The sequence below is a fragment of the Dermochelys coriacea genome, chromosome 4, assembly GCF_009764565.3.
Source record: "Dermochelys coriacea isolate rDerCor1 chromosome 4, rDerCor1.pri.v4, whole genome shotgun sequence".
Lineage (NCBI taxonomy): Eukaryota > Metazoa > Chordata > Testudines > Dermochelyidae > Dermochelys > Dermochelys coriacea.
The window spans coordinates 124,459,416-124,482,917 of record NC_050071.1 but is presented as its reverse complement, the minus strand read 5'-3'; the positions used below and the strand labels follow the sequence as shown (position 1 = coordinate 124,482,917).

Below are 23,502 nucleotides of genomic sequence, written 5' to 3'. Positions count from 1 at the left end.
TGTGGGTGGGCAGGGGGGGTTAGTTGTGGCATGGGTGTGGGGGCTGGTGGTGGGTGCGGGGTTAGTTTGGCAGTGGGTGTGGGGGGCTGGTAGTGGGTGTGTGAGGGGGCGGTGTGTGTGGGGGTTAGTGTGGCAGGGGTGTGGGGGGCTGGTAGTGGGTGTGTGTGAGGGGGGCGGTGGTGTGGGGGTTATTGTGGCAGTGGGTGTGGGGGGGCTGGTAGGGGTTGGGGGGGGTGCGGGGTTAGTTGTGCAGTGGGTGTGGGGGGCTGGTAGTGGGTGTGTGAGGGGGGGTGGTGGGGGGGTTAGTGTGGCAGTGGGTGAGGGGGGGTGGTAGTGGGTGTGTGAGGGGGGCGGTTTGTGTGTGGGGGTTAGTTGTGCAGTGGGTTGGGGGGATGGTAGTGTGGGTGTGGGGGGTGCGGGTTAGCAGTGGGTGTGGGGGGCTGGTAGTGGGTGTGGGGGGTGCGGGGTTCGTTGTGGCAGTGGGTGTGGGGGGATGGTAGTGGGTGGGGGGGCGTGCGGGGTTAGTTGTGGCAGTGGTGGTGTGGGGGGGCTGGTGGGGGTGCGGGGTAGTTGTGGCAGTGGGTGTGGGGGGGTGCGGGGTTAGTGTGGCAGTGGGTGTGGGGGTGGTAGTGGGTGTGTGAGGGGGGCGGTGTGTGGGGGGTAGTTGTGGCAGTGGGTGTGGGGGCTGTAGTGGGTGTGGGGGGGGGGGGTTAGCAGTGGGTGTGGGGGGGGGCACTGGTTCGGCCGTGCCGCCTGAGGGAGCGCGAGGATGCGGCTGGCGCACGCCCCCCCCCCGGCTGTCCGCGTGCAGCGACGAGCTAATAAAGCTATTTTGAAAGTGACCCCGCGGCCCCGGCCCGGGCTCGGGAGCGAGCGAGCGCCGCGCCGCGCCGCGCCGGGAGCAGCTGTCGGGCTCCGGAATCATGACTGAAGATGACGGATTCCGTGGTGGTGGAGGGTCATGTCAAATTGAGAGATGGAAAAAAGGTCCCCGCTTTGCAGCCTTCCCGCTTGGCAGGGGGGTCCCCGCCCCGCCCCCCCCGGGACTGCCCCGTCTCTCCCCACCCCGGCAGGGCGCCGAGCCCCGGGGGCTGCTTGGCTGGCGGGGGAGGGGAGAGCCGGCCGCGGGTAACGCTGATGTCTCCTTGTTTCTCTGCAGTGGAAGAATAGGTGGCTGGTGCTGCGCAAACCTTCCCCGGTTGCAGGTAGGTGCCGCCGCGGGCTGTGGCGGGGGAGTGGGCAGCTCCTGCGGGGAGACAAATCACCCTCCCCCGGGCTCCTGGCAGAAGAGCCAGACCTGGGAGCTCGTGCCCCGGGGCCGGTGTGTGGAGATTAAACTCTCCCCGCGCCCCAGACGCTGGGCTGGTTTCTCCTTCTTCCCTCCTTTTCTAGCAGCCAGTCACTTGGCAGGGGGCCAAGCAGCTCGAAATAGCAAAAGAGGGTACGGAAGGCGCCCCAAAGTGTAACTGAAAGAGAGAAGGGGAAAGGCAACGGGCTAGCGCGGGGACCTGGAGGGCTTCGTGATTCCTCCCCTCGAGGGCTGGCTGGCTCGCTTCAACCTCTTGGGGGTCACGGCCGGCTCCAAGCTGGTGCAGCAGCGCCGGACTCTCTCTCTTTTGAAGTTCCCACATCTCATCTGTTCGGGGCTGCTTGCTACCCACTTAGCTCCAACTCCGGTGGAGCCTTGCTGTTCCTTGTTCAACAGCAGCTGGGTTGTTTGATCCATCTAATCTGGGCCTCCTCTCTTGTAATATCTGACCACTTCGGAGGTGGCCTTTTTCCCCTGGTGGAAGGGGTGGTTTCTGAATTGTTAGTAAACTTATTAGGGCAGTTTGAAAATCATGTAGTTGAAAGGCTCCCACCCAACTGTGCTGTTATATTTTCAAGTCTGGAAATATTTTTCAGTGTCACATGGACTGCAAAGTCATGTTTTGTCTTGTACATATGTATATGAGCCTGCATTACCTGAAAGCTGATTTTGGAATCGCCATGAACTATTTGTTGGCTTTGGACTTTAGTTTATATCTTATCTTCTTTAGGGTCCATTTTTCACATGAGCATGCCTAAAGTTAGGTACATGTATCATTGCTTTAGTAATCTAAATTCTTGTTTTTATTAATATTTACATGCTGATTATGTCTCTATTTAGCATCCAAAGTCTGTTGTTCATAAAGCTAATGTTCAGGCTTCCGAATATGAATTTAGATTCCTGACTTTAGGTGCTCAAAGTCGGAAACTAGATTCTTCAGAAAGTGGCAGATCAATAAAATATGAATGCTTATTCTACACTTTAAAATGTATTATTTTTATTATTTAAAATGGACCATGATTGTTGAATGCCCATAAACCAGGGTGCTCTTGCTTTGATGTGTTTTTAGTTTTCATTTCTTTAGACAGTTATACAGTAAAGCTCTTAAACTTTGCATTTGCAGCTGTTTCTGCTAACAGGTGCAAGAATGCAATCCAAAATGTCTGTGAGGCTTTCTGTTAGTTAACGTACAATGTAGTTTTTTCAGCTGTTTTTCACCTCTTTGGAGGGACGCCCATTCTTTGCCCAACTGAGCCCTATAACGGCAACTTGCCAGGCGTCAGAGTGCCACATCTAACATTCATAAAAAACGAGCACATGCAGCTCCTGTTGCTTCGCTTGGAAGTAAGTGTGAGCTATGGAAGTTAAAACTAAAGATCCCTGCTTGAGATTATCCATTTATTTCACTTAAGAGACAGCTCTGCATGCTGGGAAGGGAATCTGCGCCCTGTAGATGGGGCTGGGGTGCATTTCTGTATCAAGGACAAAGGAAGTGGTAAATTGCACTAATCTTCCTTGTGGATCCCGATACGTTTGTAAAATGCACTCCTCCAGTGAAACCCTGAGATTGCGATGTTTCATGTTGTTGTACAGATGTTGTCTATTAAAACATCTTTAGGAAGAGGTTAAAACAAAAGGTGACAAAACCAAATATTGAAAACCAAAGATGGGACATGCAATGATTATGCAACAGTAGCTACTGTGAAGCATTCAGCTAGGAAACCTGAGCTGAGATTAACAATTTGGCACTGTAGACCACACTGTTTCGTATTTGACTAAGCTGTCAACTACTGTAAGAATTTCATTTATGGTTCGATATGTTCTAATGAACATGAGAACAGCCATATGAGGTCAGACCAATGTAAATCTAGTTCAGTATCCTGTCTTCCGACAGTGACCAGTGCCAGGTGCTTCAGAGGTGGTGAACAGAACAAGACAATTTATAGAATGATCTTCCTACCCCTGTCGTCCAGTCCCAGCTTCTAGCAATCAGAGGTTTAGGGACACCCAGAGCATGGGATTACATTCCTGCTGATTTTGGCTAATAGTCATTGATGGAACTATCCTCCACGAATTTACCTAATTTTTTTTTAACCCAGTTACACTTTTGGCCTTCACAACATCCCCTGGCAATGAGTTACACCGGTTGACTCTGTGTTGTGTGAAGAAGTACTTCCTTTATATTTATTTTAAGCTTCCTGCCTATTAATTATATTGGAGACCCCGGTTTGTGTGTTATATGAAGGGGTAAAAAAACCACTTGTTCATTTTCTCCACACCATTCATGATTTTATAAATCTCTATCAAATCTCCCCTCAGTTGTCCCTTTTCCAAGCTGAACGGTTCCAGTCTTTTTAATCTCTGCTTATATGGAAGCTGTTTCATACCTCATATAATTTTTGTTGCCTTCTCTGTACTTTTTCCAATTCTAATATCTTTTTTGAGATAGGATGACGAGACCTACACACGGTATTCAAGGTGTGGGCTTACAGTGGATTTATATGGTGTCACTATGATATTTTCTGTCTTATTATCAGTCCCTTTCCAAATGGTACCTAACATTCTGTTAGCTTTTTTTGATTGCCAGCGCACACTGAGCAGATGAGTGAACTATGTATGGTGACTCCAAGATCTCTTTCTTTAGTGGTAACAGCTAATTTAGACCCTATCATTTTCTATGTATAGTTGGGATTATGTTTTGCAGTGTGCATTACTTTGCACTTTTCAATATTGAATTTCACTTGCCATTTTGTTGCCCGCTTGCCCAGTTTTGTGAAATCCCTTTGTAACTCTTCACAGTCTGCTTTGAAGTTAACTATCTTTAGTAACTTAGCATTGTCTGCAAACCTTGCCCCCTCACTATTTATTGTTTTTTCCAGATCATTTATGACTGTGTTGAACAGCACAGGTCCCAGTACAGATCCTTGGGTGACTCCACTATTCACCTCTCTCCACTGTGAAAACTGACCCTTTATTCCTAGCTTTTAATCACTTATGGATCCATGAGAGAACCTTCCTTCCTTGTCCTATGACTGCTTACTTTAAGAGCTTTGGTGAGGGACCTTGCCAAAGGCTTTCTGAAAGTCCAAGTACACTCCATCAAATGGATCACCCTTGTTCACATATTTATGAACCCTTCAAAGAATTCTAGTATCTTGGTGAGGCATGATTTCCTTTACTAGAGCAGTGTTGACTCTTCCCCAACATACTGTGTTCATCTATGTCTCTGATCATGCTGTTCTTTACTGTTGTTTCAACCAGTTTGTCTGGTATTGAAGTTAAGGCTTACTGGCTAGTAATTGCCAGTATAGCCTCTGGAGGCTTTTTAAAAAATTGGCTTTACATTAGCTATCCTCTAGTCATCTGGTACAGAAGCTGATTTAAGTGATAAATTACGTGTCATAGTTAGTAGTTCTGACGGAACTCAAATATGAAACTGCAGAACTCTTGCCATCTGGTCACGATGGTATTCACGATGTGACAGAGAGACTGCTGAGACTCATCAAGTCCTCCGGATCACTATCCCTTCCTGCTTCTCCACGTGGGCACCAATGATACTGCCAAGAATGACCTTGAGCAGATCACTGTGGACTACATGGCTTTGGGAAGAAGTATAAAGGAGCTTGAGGCACAAGTGGTGGTCTCGTCCATCCTCCCCATGGAAGGAAAAGGCCTGGGTAGAGACCGTTGAATCGTGGAAGTCAACGAATGGCTACGCAGGTCGTGTCGGAGAGAAGGCTTTGAATTCTTTGACTATGGGACAGTGTTCCAAGAAGTAGGAGTGCTAGGCAGAGACGGGCTCCACCTAACGAAGAGAGGGAAGAGCATCTTCGCAAGCAGGCTGGCTAACCTAGTGAGGAGGGCTTTAAACTAGGTTCACTGGGGGAAAGAGACCAAAGCCCAGAGGTAAGTGGGGATGTGGGATACCGGGAGGAAGCACGAGCAGGAGAGCGTGAAAGTATGAAAGCATACTAAGAAAGCAGGACAAACAGCAAGTTATCTCAAGTGCCTATACACAAATGCAAGAAGCCTAGGAAACAAGCAGGGAGAACTGGAAGTCCTGGCACAGTCAAGGAATTATGATGTGATTGGAATAACAGAGACTCGGTGGGATAACTCACATGACTGGAGTACTGTCATGGATAGATATAAAGTGTTCTAGAAGGACAGGCAGGGCAGAAAAGGTGAGGGAGTTGCATTGTATGTAAGACAGCAGTATGATTGCTCAGAGCTCCAGTATGAAATTGCAGAAAAACCTGAGTGTCTCTGGATTAAGTTTAGAAGCGTGAGCAACGAGGATGATGTCATGGTGGGTGTCTGCTATAGACCACCAGATCAGGGGGATGAGGTGGACGAGGCTTTCTTCCGGCAACTAACAGAAGTTACTAGATCGCAGGCCCTGGTTCTTATGGGATATCTGGTGGGAGAGCAATACAGCGGTACACAGACAATCCAGAAAGATTTTGGAAAATGTAGGGCACAATTTCCTGGTGTAAGGGCTGGAGGAACCAACTAGGGGCAGAGCTCTTCTTGACCTGCTGCTCACAAACGGGGAAGAAATAGTAGGGGAAGCAAAAGTGCATGGGAACCTGGGAGGCAGTGACCATGAGATGGTCGAGTTCAGGATCCTGACACAAGGAAGAAAGGAGAGCAGCAGAATATGGACCCTGGACATCAGAAAAGCAGACTTTGACTCCTTCAGGGAACTGATGGGCAGGATCCCTTGGGAGAATAACATGAGGGGGAAAGGAATCCAGGAGAGCTGGCTGTATTTTAAAGAATCCTTATTGAGGTTACAGGGGCAAACCACCCGATGTGTAGAAAGAATAGTAAATATGGCAGGCGACCAGCTTGGCTTAACAGTGAAATCCTTGCTGATCTTAAACACAAAAAAGAAGTTTACAAGAAGTGGAAGATTGGATAAATGACCAGGGAAGAGTATAAAAATATTGCTTGGGCATGCAGGAGTGAAATCAGGAAGGCCAAATCACACTTGGAGTTGCAGCTAGCAAGAGATGTTAAGTGTAACAAGAAGGGTTTCTTCAGGTATGTTAGCAACAAGAAGAAAGTCAAGGAAAGTGTGGGCCCCTTACTGAATGAGGGAGGCAACCTAGTGACAGAGGATGTGGAAAAAGCTAATTACTCAATGCTTTTTTTGCCTCTGTCTTTATGAACAAGGTCAGTTCCCAGACTACTGCACTAGGCAGCACAGCATGGGAAGGAGGTGACCAGCCCTCTGTGGAGAAAGAAGTAGTTCAGGACTACTTAGAAAAGTTGGACGAGCACAAGTCCATGGGGCCATATGCGCTGCGTCCGAGAGTGCTAAAGGAGTTGGTGGATATGATTGCAGAGCCATTGGCCATTATCTTTGAAAATTCATGGCGATCGGGGGAGGTCCCGGACGACTGGAAAAAGGCTAATGTAGTGCCCATTTTTAAAAAAGGGAAGAAGGAGGATCCTGGAAACTACAGGCCAGTCAGCCTCTCCTCAGTCCCGGGAAAAATCATGGAGCAGGTCCTCAAGGAATCAATTCTGAAGCACTTAGTGGAGAGGAAAGTGATCAGGAAAAGTCAGCATGGATTCACCAAGGGCAAGTCATGCCTGTCTAATCTAATTGCCTTCTATGATGAGATAACTGGCTCTGTTGATGAAGGGAAAGCAGTGGATGTGTTGTTCCTTGACTTTAGCAAAGCTTTTGACACAGTCTCCCACAGTATTCTTGCCAGCAAGTTAAAGAAGTATGGGCTAGATGAATGGATTATAAGGTGGATAGAAAGCTGGCTAGATTGTCGGGCTCAACAGCTGGTGATCAATGGCTCCGTATCTAGTTGGCAGCCGGTATCAAGTGGAGCACCCCAAGGGTCGGTCCTCGGGCCAGTTTTGTTCAATATCTTCATTAATGATTTGGAGGATGGTGTGGATTGCACCCTCAGCAAGTTTGCAGATGACACTAAACTGGGAGGAGAGGTAGATACGCTGGAGGATAGGTATAGGATACAGAGGGCCCTAGACAAATCAGAGAATTTGGCCAAAAGAAATCTGCACTTGTTCTTGTTGAACCTCATCAGAGTCCTGCACTGAGGATGGAAGAATCCCATGCACCGCTACAGACTAGGGACCGAATGGCTAGGCAGCAGTCCTGCAGAAAACGACCTAGGGGTTACAGTGGACGAGAAGCTGGATCTGAGTCAACAGTGTTCCCTTGTTGCCAAGAAGGCCAATGGCATTTTGGGATGTATAAGCAGATTGAGATTGCCAGCAGATTGAGGGACGTGATCGTTCCCCTGTATTTGACACTGGTGAGGCCTCATCTTGAGTACTGTGTCCAGTTTTGGGCCCCACACTACAAGAAGGATGTAGAAAAATGGGAAAACATCCAGCAGAGGGCAACAAATATGATTAGGCGATTGGAACACATGATTTATGAGGAGAGGCTGAGGGAACTGGGATTGTTTAATCTGCGGAAGAGAAGAATGAGGGGGGATTTGATAGCTGCTTTCAACTACCTGAAAGGGGGCTCCAAAGAGGATGGATCTAGACTGTTCTCAGTGGTAGCAGATGACAGAACGAGGAGTATGGTCTCAAGTTGCAGTGGGGGAGGTTTAGGTTGGATATTAAGAAAAACTTTTTCACTAGGAGGGTGGTGAAGCACTGGAATGCATTACCTAGGGAGGTGGTGGAATCTCTCCTTCCTTAGAAGCTTTTAAGGGTAGGCTTGAGAAAGCCCTGGCTGGGATGATTTAGTTGGAGATTGGTCCTGCTTTGAGCAGGGGGTTGGACTAGATGACCTCCTGAGGTCCCTTCTAACCCTGATAGTCTATGATTCTATGGTCCTGGTGATTTATTGCTGTTCACTTTATCAGTTTATTCCCAAATGTCTTCTATTGACACCTCAACCTGGGACAGGTCCTCAATTCATCACCTGAAAAGAATGGCTGAGGGAGGTGTGGGAATCTGAGGCAAAGAATTCATTTAGCTTCTCTGCAAGAACCTTGTCTTCCTTGAGTGCTGCTTTAGCACCTCGATCATTCAGTAGCCCCACTGATTGCTTGGCAGGCTTCCTGCTTCTCATGTACTTAACATTTTTTTGGTGTTAGATTTTGTGTCTTTTGCTAATTGTTCTTCAAATTTCTTTTTGGGCTGCTTAATTATACTTCTGCATTTGACTTGCCAGAATTTATGATCCTTTCTCTTTTCCCCAGTAGGCTTTGACTTCCAATTTTAAAAGATGTCTTTTTGTCTCTCACTGTCTCTTTTACTCTGTTTATTCATGATGGCATTTTCAGCTCAGGATCTGGAGGCCCTGCCCAGCTTCAGAGTCTGAGCTCCTGTCCTGGCCGCAACATCTGCCCAGCTATTTTAGCATGGCACTGTGAGACCTGCTAGCACGAGTCTGTGGAACCAGACTGGGAGGCTCTTACCCCGATGCAGTGTAGACATACCCTCTCTCTCTCTTTCTCGTGCTTCACAAACATCTGAGAAATGTCTTGCTTTTGTTTCTTTGCACAATGGGAAACTTTTTAAAATCTCAAAATTTTTTACAGGTTGGGACAATAGTCACCCCTCCTCCCTCGCCCCGCCCCCCGCTCTAGGTACAAATGTACTTAAGAAAAAAAAGCTGAGTGTCTCACATAGTCACTTGTCGTCATGAACTGTCTCCAAATACCACAAGATTTGTGATTAAAATAATGGAAGTTGACAGCATGGCATCTATAACACTTCTTAATAACAGTGGCTCCCATCTTGCAATCTGATAGCGCAGACAAATCCTGGACACTTTTAATCCTGGACCTAGCGTCTTATGCGGGTCAACAGGACTGCATGCAGGTTCAGGAGTCTGCCCAGGAGAATCGGATTGCAGGATTGGGGTTTGTTTCCATTTCTACCCCAGAAACTGTTGGGAAAAACTGCTGCCAATTTTACATTTTGTAAACCTGAAGAATTTACAAAATTTAAAACCAAAACAAATGTTTCTATGATATTAAGAAGATCCACTAGATTTTTTTTAAACAAAGAAATATCCCCCTGAAGTGTTTATAATTCAAACATTGCAGTATTCTTTTACTACTGATGTCAACCCTAGCTCTTTTAATATTTAATACCTTAATTTTAGGAAATTAAGGAAATTGCTGGTTATGACATGAAGCACATGGAAAACCATATGCATGTCTATAATGCATACAAAATGTGTACGTTAATGTGTGTTAATCCTAGGATCATGAAATTCAGTTGAGTTAGGCCCTGGACCTGCACTTTACAATGCATAGGTGGGCTGATGTGCCTACAAAAAGCCCCCTTGATGTCAGTGGGGCTGCAAGCAGGTGTAACTGCCCACTTGCACATTGTAAATTACAGCAGTGGTTTGAAAAGGTTAGCCCTGCAAGGAGTTGATGCCTTTGTGTGATGAGTCATCCGTGAGCCTGAGTCTGATGAGTCATCTGAGGTCATTACCTGGGAGTCCTAAGGATCCAGCGAATCCACAAGCAGGGGTCTAATCAGGTGACCCCAAGATAGCTAGATAGGCTCCTAATGAAAACAGACACTCAATGTCACTAAGTTGTCAGGGATACTCCCTGCTGCCTGGTGGCTCTGATGCAGTGCTCCTGACCCTGCTTGTTCCTGTTCCAGCTCCAATCATAGCTGGCCATCCCGCTGTCCTGACTCTATGCCATTGCCATACCCAGGGTATAATCTAGACTGGTAAGTAGCTGTGTCACCTGTGCTCTCTAACCTGTGGTGTCTTTTACACTGCTTTCTGGTGTTGCCTCCCCTTCTGGACTGCTCATAAATAGCTGGGAATGACTTACATGCACTTGAGGCCTGCCAGTTACACCCAGGCTTTTACCAGCCTGAACTATACTGCAGCACACTCCCAGTTCCAGATATTTCCCTAGAAATGTATGTCTTGTATTGCCCAGTCCTCTCCTGGACAAGCTCATATAAAGACCATCATTTTATTAATAGAAATGATGTGCAGAAATCCTGTTATCCCAAGTGGAGTTTCCCAAACTCTTCAATGCAAACACTCTGGTTTAGTTAAAACAACAAAGAGATGAATTTTAAGTGACTACAATTAATGAGGCATACAAATAAGAAATGGTTACAAGCAAAACAAAGATAAAACACAACTGATGTCTCATTTAACAAGCAATGTTAAATTCAAAGTAAATGTTTTTCCATGCCACATGCTCTCAACAGTCTTACTGGCCAAACCTGTTAGGCCAGGACCCCTTCTGTTTAACAGCCCCTTCCTTTGTTCCTTCTGGTGCAATGACTCAATGGACAGATTTCAGAGTAGCAGCCCTGTTAGTCTGTATTCGCAAAAAGAAAAGGAGTACTTGTGGCACCTTAAAGACTAACAAATGTATTGAGCATAAGCTTTCGTGAGCTACAGCTCACTTCATCGGCTGCATTCAGTGGAAAATACAGTGGATGCATCTGATGAAGTGAGCTGTAGCTCACGAAAGCTTATGCTCAAATAAATTTGTTAGTCTCTACGGCGCCACAAGTACTCCTTTTCTTTTTGCGAATACAGACTAACAGGGCTGCTACTCTGAAACCTGTCAGGAGACAAAAAGTTTGTGTGGATGGGAACACCATGCTGTTTCTTTGCTAAAATGTAGATTTTTTTCACCCATGCCACCTTTCCTGCTAAAGAATGACCATTTAGTAAGTAATGGCCCATTGACCTTGTTTATACCTGGCCTGAGGCATCAGCTTGCCTTTTGTCTCTGAGGAACTGGTTTGACCACTACCCAGACTTGTTTCAGAATAGCAGCCCTGTTTGTCTTTATTCGCAAAAAGAAAAGGAGTATTTGTGGCACTTTAGAGACCAACAAATTTATTTGAGCATAAGCTTTCGTGAGCTACAGCTCTCGTCACCGAATGCATCCGATGAAGTGAGCTGTAGCTCATGAAAGCTTATGCTCAAATAAATTTGTTAGTCTCTAAGATGCCACAAATACTGCTTTTCTTTTTACCCAGACTTGGAATATGTTTTAGTAATACCATACAGTGGAATTTTGTAACTTACATACAATGTTGCTAGACATATTTTACCAGGACCATAATGACCAGCAAATTAAGTTTTCAAATGATACCCCATAAGGCATACTTTGTACAAAGATTATTACAGTAGTGCGCAAGGGGTGAATACAGGGGTGTACAGTCTGTCGCACCCTGCATAGCCTGAGATGAGGAAGAGCGTCATAATGATGGAACTTACAGTGAGACTAGATTTTAAAACATAATGTAAAAAGTGTAACAATTACTCTTATCAAAAGAGCACCAACAGTATAATAGCATCAAAATAAAAACGCAAATGTCAAATCTTAAACAAATAATACAAGTCCTGAACACATCCTACGGGGGCTCACATAGACACCATGAATTAAAAGAAATTGAACATAAAGCATCAGATGTTGACTTATACAATTTAAGCCCAAAGCTTGCAACTTCTTGTGCAAGAGTGGGCTGATGTGCCAGCATGGTGACCCTGAAGTCAGTGGGGCTCTGCCCAGGCTCAGCAGTCCATTCGCACACAGGGAATTGCAGGATTTGGGCCCTACATCAAATCCTACACTTCAGAACACAGTGAATTCTAAGAAAGGAAATATGAGTGTGAATGCTAGGTAAAAATGAGAGGGCATAGCTTAAGTGATTCGCTACCTGATCCATTATTGGCATTATCCAGAAGAGATTCTTTACCCCTGATCTTGTTTATAGTTATAAAAGTAAGATTATAACTTTAAAAATCACAATTTAAGCATAGTTTTGACAGGAAATTAAGCTGAAGGGCAGAATTCCGGAGAGACACATTCATCTTAAAAAATATTCTTCTCTGTCTGTCTTAAGTCACCTTAAAAACAGCCTGGAAAATATTCACTTTTTACAGTTTTTTTCAGCAGTTTCCACGGAGTGAAAACTGAATTGAGCCAGCCTATGGCACAGTTGCCAAATGTATTTTCTCAAGTCGAGTACTGAGAATTATGTTCCGTTATGTGTCAGGTTCTCTGATAGCTCTGCTTCTTTCAGATTGTTTAGTCATGTTGGTGTACAAGGATAAATCTGAGCGAGCCAAAGGACATAAGGAGAGGAGCAGTGTGACCTTAGAAGACATCTGTGGCCTGGATCCTGGGCTCTCCTATGAGGGCTTAAATCACACACTTGCTATCATCTGTCTATCTCAAGTCGTGATGCTGGGATTTGACAACAAGGAAACTATGTATGCGTGGGATGTACGGATTCGTTACAGTTTGGGGGAAGGTAACCTTTGTCTTGTCACATTCTTCTCTTTTGGAAAGAACGCAAACGAAACTCTTAGTTGAAAGGGCCCAGATTGTCTCTGGCCTTGGAGCCAAGAGTCTTCACTTCCTTGTGAGCTCCAGGTCAGCTGTCACATGCAGTGTGTAATGTGAGTGTACTGCCCACTAGAGGTGTGCCACAGAGAGGGTAAGGTAATAACTATCAATGTGCTTCTACTATCTTCTTTGGCTCAGATATTAAAGGCTTGTGTTTTGTGGAGCTGAGGGGCCAAGGCTCTAGTCCTAGCTCTCCAGGTCAGGGGTTTGTCAGCTTTAGCTTTAGCTTTTAATTGTGTCTATAGCACATGGATTCATGACAAATCCTTGTGCTCAGGGAGGACAAAAACTATGAGTGGCAGAGCCATGATTAGAACCCAGGAATTAAAACCCACTCCCCAGTTCTGTCCGATAGACTAGATAATGTGCAGTGCTGCTGAACATCCCTTCTCAAATACATGTAATGGGAGAATCTCACAGTAAAGATGCCATTCTCACCTGTACGTTTAACTTTAATCTACTATGTCGTTCATTTTCAGATCTGTAGCTCTGAAATGCATTGTAGTGGCCAACAATTTATTATATGGGGATAATCCAGGGTAATTGGCTTTTAGTGTTTGGTAAAGCATTAGGACATACATTTATTATACTGATGATCATTTTTATTTATGTATAATTTATCACCTCTTAAGTGTTGACGATGGGCGTGTCACTATACAAAGACAGCCCTTGCCTCAGAAGCTTATGGTCTAAAAGACAGATGCAGATAAGACTAGATGCACTGAGAATTGTGGAGGAGGGTGGCAGGGTTTGTTTTGTTTTCCTGATTTCATTTTAATGCGGTGTTGCGGTGAGGAAAACATGTGGTATAAGTTTGTGTGCATGGTGTGTGTGTGTGTGTGTGTGTGTGTGTGTATGTGGTAGAAGTGAGCCTTTAAGAAGGACTTGAATGAGGTGTAGAGGGAACCTGCTGTATCAGGATAGAGAAGTTGTTTCAGGCATGGGGGCAGTGTGGAAGGCATGGAGATGGGAGTTGGGGAAAGAACTGGAGAGGCATGAAGGTTGGCAGAGTGAAGGACAGAGCTTATTGAAAGGACAGAATGGAATATGTAAAACTTGGTCAGGAAAAGCTCTTTGGAGACCTTGGGGAGAACAGTTTCAATGGAGCACAGAGTGCAGAAGCAAGACAGGAGGCAATTCAGGAGGAATTTAGAGGAGAGGTAGTTAAGGTAGTGGGTGTACACAGTCCATTCAGTTTAGATGTGAAGGAAACCAGGGAAATGGGACAGTAGTTGTTTGAGGTTTGGTTCTTTGAGGATGGGGATAATAAAATGTGTGTGTATGCCATGGGGCAAAACGGGGAGAGGTCGGGGGGGGGGGGGGGTTGGAAATGGACAGTGAGCAAGACACCTGAGTCTGACTGAAGTAAAGGAGAAAAGGATATTAGGAGGGGATGGAGGAAACTTACACGAGAACCTGACAATTTTCTCCTTGAAGTCAACGAGCTCCTGGACTAAGGGGGAGGTAATATGGCCTGTGTTATGCAGGAGGTCAAACTACATGATCACCAGGGTCCCTTCTGGCCTTGGAATCTATGAATTTAAGGATGGTGGTTATGAACGTGAGGGGGCAGTAAATTGTGGCAAATCAGCATTGGTGCTTATAGGTATGAGATGCCATTAGGGAGGAGGACTGGAGCTATTTTTCAAGGAAGATGGCAGAACAGAATGAGGAGTGGGTGAACTTGGAGTGGAGGGTTTCCTCCAGAAGTGTTCTGCAGAGGGAGTAGATACAGAGGGGGTTAGTGAGATGGATGGTGGGAGAGAGAGGCAAGAGAGGCACGGTTAAAGGATCCAGTGGATTTAAAGGAGCCAACTATAAAACTGAGGGAAATGAGAGAGTAAGCCTACAGGTGCAGAGAAGTCAGGGATGTTAATGGACAGGAGGTCACAGAAGGACTAGGGGCAGGGAAGAGGTCAGAGATGTTAAAGGAAATAAGGAATGCAGACACATCTCAGCAGATGATCCTAAGTATAACTGAGCAGGTTCTGCAAAAAGAAAAGGAGGACTTGTGATACCTTAGAGACTAACAAAGTTATTTGAGCATAAGCTTTTGTGAGTGACAGCTCACTTCATTGGATGCATGCTGTGGAAAATACGGTGGGGAGATTTATATACACAGAGAACATGAAACAATGGGTGTTACCATACACACTGTAACGAGAGTGATCAGGTAAGGTGAGCTATTACCGGATGGGGGAAAGGGGGGCATTTTGTAGTAATAATCAAGGTGGGCCATTTCCAGCAGTTGACAAGAACATCTGAGGAACAGTAGTGGGGGAGGGAAATAAACATGGAGAAATAGTTTTACTTTGTGTAATGACACATCCACTCCCAGGCTTTATTCAAGCCAAAGTTAATTGTATCCAGTTTGCAAATTAATTCCAATTCAGCAGTCTCTCGCTGGAGTCTGTTTTTGAAGTTTTTTTGTTGAAGAATTGCCACTCTTAGGTCTGTAATCGAGTGACCAAAGAGATTGAAGTGTTCTCCAACTGGTTTTTGAATGTTATAATTCTTGACATCTGATTTGTATCCATTTATTCTTTTACGTAGAGACTGTCCAGTTTGACCAATGTACGTGGCAGAGGGGCATTGCTGGCACATGATGGCATATATCACATTGGTAGATGTGCAGGTGAATGAGCCTCTGATAGTGTTGCTGATGTGATTAGGCCCTATGATGGTGTCCCCTGAATAGATATGTGGACAGAGTTGGCAACGGGCTTTGTTGCAAGGATAGGTTCCTGGGTTAGTGGTTCTGTTGTGTGGTGTGTGGTTGCTGGTGAGTATTTGCTTCAGATTGGGGGGCTGTCTGTAAGCAAGGACTGGCCTGTCTCCCAAGATCTGTGAGAGTGATGGGTCATCCTTCAGGATAGGTTGTAGATCCTTGATGATGCGTTGGAGAGGTTTTAGTTGGAGGCTGAAGGTGATGGCTAGTGGCGTTCTGTTATTTTCTTTGTTGGGCCTGTCCTGTAGTAGGTAACTTCTGGGTACTCTTCTGGCTCTGTCAATCAGTTTCTTCACTTCAGCAGATGGGTGTTGTAGTTATAAGACCGCTTGATAGAGATCTTGTAGGTGTTTGTCTTTGTCTGAGGGGTTGGAGCAAATATGGTTGTACCGTAGAGCTTGGCTGTAGACAATGGATCATGTGGTCTGGATGAAAGCTGGAGGCATGTAGGTAGGCATAGTGGTCAGTAGGTTTCCAGTATAGGGTGCTGGTTGTGTGACCATCTCTTATTAGCACCGTAGTGTCCAGGAAGTGGATCTCTTGTGTGGACTGGTCCAGGCTGAGGTTGATCGTGGGATGGAAATTATTGAAATCATGGTGGAATTCCTCAAGGGCTTCTTTTCCATGATCCAGATGATGAAGATGTCATCAATGTAGCACAAATAGAGTAGGGGCATTAGGGGACGAGAGCTGAGGAAGCGTTGTTCTAAGTCAGCCATAAAAATGTTGGCATACTGTGGGGCCATGCGGGTACCCATAGCAGTGCCGCTGATTTGAAGGTATATGTCCCCAAATGTGAAATAGTTATGGGTGAGGACAAAGTCACAAAGTTCAGCCACCAGGTTAGCTGTGACATTATCGGGGATACTGTTCCTGACGGCTTGTAGTCCATCTTTGTGTGGAATGTTGGTGTAGAGGGCTTCTACATCCATAGTGGCTAGGATGGTGTTTTCAGGAAGATCACCAATGGATCTGTCCACCTTCAGGAAGTCAGTGGTGTCTAGAAGATAGCTGGGAGTGCTGGTAGCGTAGGGCCTGAGGAGGGAGTCTACATAGCCAGACAATCCTGCTGTCAGGGTGCCAATGCCTGTATTCCTGTGTAGAGTGGGAGTGGAGGTTTGGGGACTACACTGTAAAGGTTACATTTCAGGAAGGAAAAACTGCTGCTTTCTACCGCTACATCAGAGTTGGGCCTATACCACAAAGTTTCTATCCAGATCTAAACTTTCGTCAAATTTGGGTGTGTTTAAATCTAGGTGTTGACTTGGCACATTTTAGGGGTGATTCTGGAACTCTAGCTGCCGATTTTTTATTTATGCAGCAATTGGCGCTTGCAACCATTTTTACCCTGTTCATCGTTTAGATGTGGTAGAACAGAACCACTAAGGTCATAATCTGGTAGCCTCTAAACTAGGGCTACTTACAAAGCAGCATCTTGTACAAACAGAAGTAACCTCCGAGGGATGTCTAAGTTGATGCAAGACTGAATAAGGAATGTTCTATAATCAGCGATGATTTGGTTTCACTTTGGTAGTGTACTGGATTTTTCTAAATAAGTGGTAATAATCACACAGCAGACAAGCAACATCACCTGAACATAGATTTTTTTCCCCAGCAGTGTTTCGGAGTCACACCATAAGTAGAACTATGGTGAGTTCTCTCTCTGGCTTCCTTTTACATTTCTCTTGAATTACTTTCTGCCTAATTCTGCTAGGATCTTAGGGAAGTTATCAAATTCAGATCACAGATGAGGAGTTGTCTGGCAGCTAGATGGTAATTTATTGAAGAACACAGCAGAATACTTATATGAGAAGCAAAGATCAGATGCTGTTAAATTTCCTGACATTTTAAAGGTGAGAAAATCTAGTCAAGGGGAAGGGAAGAATAGTTATAAGAATAGGTTCTTTAGTGCTTTCCCTGTGGATTTTAGTGATGAGTAGGCAGCTTTTGGGCTTAATGTGCATCTCTGATGCAGAGGAAATTTTAAATATTTTAATATTTTAAATATTTAGTAATACTTTAGATCAAGGTAATCCTTAGGAAGTTGGTCAGTTTCCAGGTATCTGTCACCTGAGAATCCGCTAACTTCCTGGGATACAGCAATAACAACAGTACTCAGCACCTTTCATCCATAGATCCTGAAGTGCTTCACAAAAGTGGGTAAGCGTCATTATCCTCATTTTACAGGTAGGAAAACCAAGGCACTGAGATTGGGGATGACTTGTCAAAGGTGGCAGAATGAGTCAGTGGCATAGCTGGGAATAGAACCTAGCCTGCTGCCCTGTCTACTGAACCACATGGATAGTACGTGTGGGGAAGAGAGTCTGTGACTGTTGTGAGAATAGGATGGGTAGGAGCCCCTGCCTAAAGTGAACCCCTATCTAGTTCTTGGGGTATCCTCCTGCTCAGTCAGCTCCTAGTCCTGCCTTCAGCCTAGGAAACATCAGAGCAACTCAGAACAGCCAGAGAGGGGTCAACACTCAATGGCTTCTTTCTAAAGAGCAGGCTGGAGGGTGAGAGCAGAAAATGCCAAAGTGAGGCCCTCCATTCACACCCTCTGATTTCAGCAGCCACGCAAGTGCCTATGGAGGCCTGACATGGTGGAGGAGGGCTCATTTTGAAGAAGGAGGGTAAAGGAGGTGGGGAGAGGTTCAGCAAAGAGTTGAGCAATCAATGGAATTGAATGGAATGCATCTGATGAAGTGAGCTGTAGCTCACGAAAGCTTATGCTCAAATAAATTTGTTAGTCTCTAAGGTGCCACAAGTACTCCTTTTCTCAATGGAATTGAGGTAGGGTGTGGCCAAGATGTCTGGATGATTCTGCTCCCTATTGGAATGCAGTTATATGGGGATGAATATATTTGTCCTTGAGTCCTGATGGTTAAACATGAGGTGAATCATTTGGGGAAGGCAACGGGGTAGGAAACGAGACCATTGAGGAACACATTACCCTTTAAGGATGTTTGGGAAAAGCTGTCTCTAATCAGTCATGTTGCTGAACTATGGCTCACAGCCTGAATGCATTGCTCCAAAAGCTAAATTGGCCTAATATCTGTGCAACTTATCCATGAGGGTTTGCCAGTTTTGGTTGGACTTATTCCTGGAGATTTAATCACATGACATAATCTTTAATTCAAGATTAATCTTTAATTCCTGGAGACTCCAGACCAATCCTGGAGGGTTGGCAACCATACTGCTATTGCCAAGCTATCTGGGTGCTACCTGGAACTATTAGAGGGGAAAAAAATGCTCTGAGTTCCTTATCTGATAATAGTAGATCCAAATGGCATAGTAGCTAGGTCTCAGTCTACACAGTACTATTAAATAAACTGGTTTCTGTTACAAACATGCTTGCTTTTTTTCCTGTTTGCTACCATAATTAATTGGTTTATTTTGTATTTTTTTTTTTTTTTTGCCCCCGAATAGTTCATAGGTTTCATGTTGCTGTAGCACCTGGCACTAAGCTGGAGAGTGGACCGGCTACTCTTCACTTCTGCAATGACATTCTAGTCCTTGTAAAAGACCTTCCACCCACGGTTATGGGGCAATGGAAGCTATCAGATTTGCGCCGATATGGAGCGGTCCCTAATGGATTCATCTTTGAAGGGGGCACCAGGTGCGGCTTCTGTAAGTACGAATGGAAACTGTCATTCTAGTTTTTAAAAATCTATTTGCAGATAGATAAATACCAGTCTGATTAATGTGCAAGTTAGGGACCTAATCTTGAAGCTCTTCTTGTATGAATAGTCCCATTGACTTCAGTGGGACTACTCATATGTGCAAGAAGCTGCAGGACTGAGCACTGTTGTTCAGACAAAAATAGTATTGGTGTGATGGATGTTGCGTGAATATTGCTGGATGCCTTTCTGAAAGGTATAATGCAGTCAAACACAACTTTTTGCTCTCAGTTCAAGAATAACTGAATGAAATTCTATGACCTGTGCTATGGGTCAGATTAGATGATCTCTTCTGGCCTTAAATCTATTAAACTAAGATTATATTATCATTTGTATTGTAGTAGAGCATAGTTGTTTCCTCTAGGACTCAATACAACCAGAATCAAGGTTCCGTTTTTGCAGACAATAAGTAAGAGACGGTCCTTGCCTTGAAGAGTTTTATAGTCTAATTTGAGATGAGAAAAGACAAAGGCATGTAAGAAACAAAAGAAGGAAAGGGGGAGGGAGGACAAGGATAATGAAAATAAAATCCTGTGGTTATATAGGTGAGTTAATACACAACTTAGTGATTCTGGGTATTTCAGAGAAATTTCTTCAGGACCAATCAAAGGCAGATTAAGATTTATTGGGGCCCTGGGCACAAAAAACATTGGGGCTCCCCACACTATGGAGGCCTTGGGGCACCAGAACCCGGGGGGGCAGGGGAGTCAGAGGGGCCATGCCCACCCAAACATTTTTTGACATGGGTGTAGTAGCTTTGTGCAGGCTCGGAGCAGCAGTGGCAGGGGCTGTGTTTTGCAGTAGGCGGGGATAAGGTGATCAGCTCCCCACACTGTGAAGTGTAGCCCCTGCTAGTGGCACCAGCCTCTTCCCAGTGGGGGGCCTGAGGTGGCCCTTAGTCGCCCTTGCCATGGGGCCCTGCCCCTGCTCCTCCTCCCTGAGGCCCTGCCTCCTGGCCGGGCTGGAGACTGGCAGAACTGGATTGTAGTAAAAGCCACCCAGGGAGCCTGGGCCACTCTGTAAGGAGCCCTGGACCCTCCAGCTGCCCTGGGTGGTGGAGACATGGGCTGGGGCTCCTCACAGCAGCCCATGCTCCCTGGGCGGTTCTTACCATGGTCAGGCTCCAGCCTGGACAGGGGGCAGGGCCTCAGGGGGATGAGGAGGAGCAGGGGGAGGGGCCACAATTCTGTTGCTGGTGGCCCCTCCCCTACTTCTACCCAGGTTCTGGTGCTCCTGCAGGAGCCCTCAAATTTGCTGGGGTCCTGGGACATGGGCCCTGTGGGCCTGTGCATTAATCCACCGTTCCAGTGTCTCAGTGTATTATTTATTTTACTAAATTGTCATATCAATCTATCCATTCAAATCTAGCAGTTGATGAAAATTACATCAATCTCTCTAATATAATTTTGCAGGATGCCAAATCCAAATAGTCCTTTAGCATCATATTTTCAAAAGCATACTTTGGAACTGTGCTTGTCAATTATGTGCATATCCATTTTCACTTTCAGGTCATGAAATCAGAGGTCCAGCTACTTGATTTGCATGTGCAAAAAACCTTATATGCAATTGATGGTTGTGTGTTTAAATATATGTGTATGCTGCACTGCAGGAGTAATTTCAGAGTTCGTGTTAGAAAATGTGGCCCTTAGTTACTTGTTGAAAATGCTAAATGTATTTAGGTTTCGAATGGAGCAGTTTACTGTGTAGAGTTCTGCACAAGCATCTAAAATGGAGTGAAAAGTCCTTTAGAAGCTGTTGCTGTTTCCTGACAATTTGTACAGAGTATCGAGTTTTGAACTGATGACATATGAAACAGCTGCAATATTTAGCTCCTCATCCCCACACTGCAGGGAATTATCATGGAAATGCCAAGCAACCTTTAAATAAATTTAATAACAGATTGGTAGATTAAATCAGGTATTAATCTTTATTAACATAAGCACCTCAAAGGAGAGAGTATATCATTTCTCTGTTTGAACGGAGTACTGTATTCACTTAGAACTGAGGCTCTCTTGGAGATAAGTGCTGTGATTTGTACTAGATAAATAGTACAAAAGTGATGTGATGCTTTGGCTTCAATTTTCCCCCGACTCTTCAAACAGATGCGTCAGGAGAAAATATTCTCCTTCCCTCTCTGAGCAATGGGGGCTTTAAATGTTGTCTTGATGAGCAGTTCTGTGGTTTGTGGGATGTTGCTATTGGAACATGTTGGTTTCAGAGTGTTTTGTTTTATGCAGATTTCACTGGAAAAAAACGAACATTTTCCTGAAATTTCTCAAAAGTGAAAATGGCAGTTTTTGTACCTTACTGGCCAATAGAAAACTAATACGAAGTCCAGGCCTCACATGCCCGTAACTAACAAAACTTCAGCTCCTCTCTCTGGTGCCTTCCCCTCCCTTTCCCACAGAGAGTCTTCAGTAACCACTAAAAACATATCTGAAATCTGCATTGTTTAAAAGGTCGATTTGATTGGTGCTTTGCTTAGCTGAGAAGAGGAGAATGTTATTACCACGGGTGTAAAGCAGAGAGATTTACTGCTACTTAGTGTACATGAGAAGAGAATGACTGAATGCAATTCCATTTGTAGTTTTCTTTCTTGACAGTAGAAATGTTAGGTGTAATTGAAGACCAAAATGAAAATGCTGACTTAGCAACCATCCTGCTCTAGAAGGATGTTTCTTCATTGGCTGCTGACTGAGCCAAGAAATCTGGGAAATGCATGGAGTTGGGTACTTTGGAGAAGGCATTTGTGCTGGTTGTCTCATAGCTGGCCAGTAAATTTATGCCATGGTGCTGTTTACTACTGCGGTCAAACCACCTCATTGTGTAACATTGCTACAAGAGGACATACAAGGACATGAAGTGTTCCCAGACTGCAGCTCTGTAAGGAATAGTGAATGTCCCTTCAGTTAGGGTAGGGGTTCTCAAGGCCCTCCCCAACATGCTTTACAAATTCCACGTCCCAGCTGTGCCCCAACAACTGTTTTTCTGCATATAAAAGCCAGGACTAGTAGGAGGTAGCAAGGAAGACAACTGCTTGTGGACCCACAGTACAGGGGGCCCCAGGAAGTTAAGTTGCTCACTCTTCAGATTCAGCCTCATGTGTTGGGGCTTCAGCTTTCTGCCCTGGGCCACAGCAAGCTGAATGCCAGCCCTGCTTGGTAGACCACCTGAAACCTGCTCGTGGCCCTCCAGGGAGCCCCAGACCCCTGGTTGAGAACCACTGAGTTAGGGGACAATCCAGTCATTGATGTTCAGCACGAGGATTTGACTGGTCACTCATGAGCTCCCCAGGAAGGTGGGGAGAAATTCACACCCAAAGACCATAGAGTGGCAGCATCGATATCCTATAGAGGCTTTTCCACTCAGATAACAGTATTAGGCCCTGCGGCCCCATTTATGGGGTGAAGGCAAAGGACTGTAAGTAGTTGTAGATTTTCTGGCTTGGTCCCATGCTTGGCTCAACTGTGTCTGCCTCCGAATGTGCTCTGCACACTTCTCCACAAAGAGGCCCCATGGAACTGAGATCTATGCCATGTAGAGGGTATGCACCTCTTGTATGGCTTCCCCAAATCTTCACCCTCCCACCCCTGGCAGTGGAACTGCCTGGGTTCTGCTGTCTGGGGAATCTTGGCACCTAGACACCTTAGGGTGGGATTTGGCCCATACACATGCTCTCATAAAGTGAACTGAAACTGACTATTCACAAACTGTTATAAAAGAGTAAAGGGTGAAAATGTGTTTCAGCAGAGTCCAGCTATACCCCCTCACTACCCCTAAATTAAACTTTCTTTACAAAAATTATATACCTATAAGAAATACTCCCCTAAATGTTAGAAAGACTAGAAATGAATAGATAATTGGACCAGCCAATTCCTAGTACCACATAATCCACTCCAGTACCTGATCTGTAGTACCAAGCCAGCCTTAACCTTTCCCCCTTGTTATATTCTGTAATGGAAATGGATACATACTGTTTATTATCTATAGTGTATTAATAATCTTTAGTTACAATTTGAAAAGGAATATAGTCCCAGGGTACATGATTTAAGAGTTCTATGTATTTTCTCAGTATGATGTACTGATAGAAAAGGATAGAGTTAGAGTGATTGATCTTTGTGATGTTATTTAATATGTTGATGTTGAAACATGACTGTGTATAGACCTTAAAAGTTTTGTATCTTTCATTTTATAAAATATATTGTGTAGGAACTAGCAAATATACTGGGTTTGTTTGTAGTGAATAATGAGGTGTATATTAATGTCATAGTATATTACTAAGGATATATAGGAGGTGCTCAGACATTTCTTTTTAATGAGATGTTATTAATCAAGAATCTGTGCTATATATATTTCATACACTATTGCTTTATTCCATAAAATACAGACTCACTAAAATGGTGAAAATTAGTGAACAAAATAAACAAA

General features: G+C 44.8%; 1 protein-coding gene across 1 annotated transcript in view; it reads left to right on the top strand.

Annotated features, from left to right (window-relative positions):
- The first annotated feature begins 847 nt into the window (after positions 1-847).
- DOK7 (docking protein 7) overlaps positions 848-23,502 on the top strand; it is a 107,643-nt gene continuing 84,988 nt past the window's right edge. The window contains exons 1-4 of the mRNA XM_038399713.2: positions 848-987; positions 1,160-1,205; positions 12,344-12,574; positions 18,824-19,024. Coding sequence (XP_038255641.1) covers positions 934-987; positions 1,160-1,205; positions 12,344-12,574; positions 18,824-19,024 — 532 coding nt within the window. The 5' untranslated portion in view covers positions 848-933. The remainder of the gene's footprint in view (positions 988-1,159; positions 1,206-12,343; positions 12,575-18,823; positions 19,025-23,502) is intronic.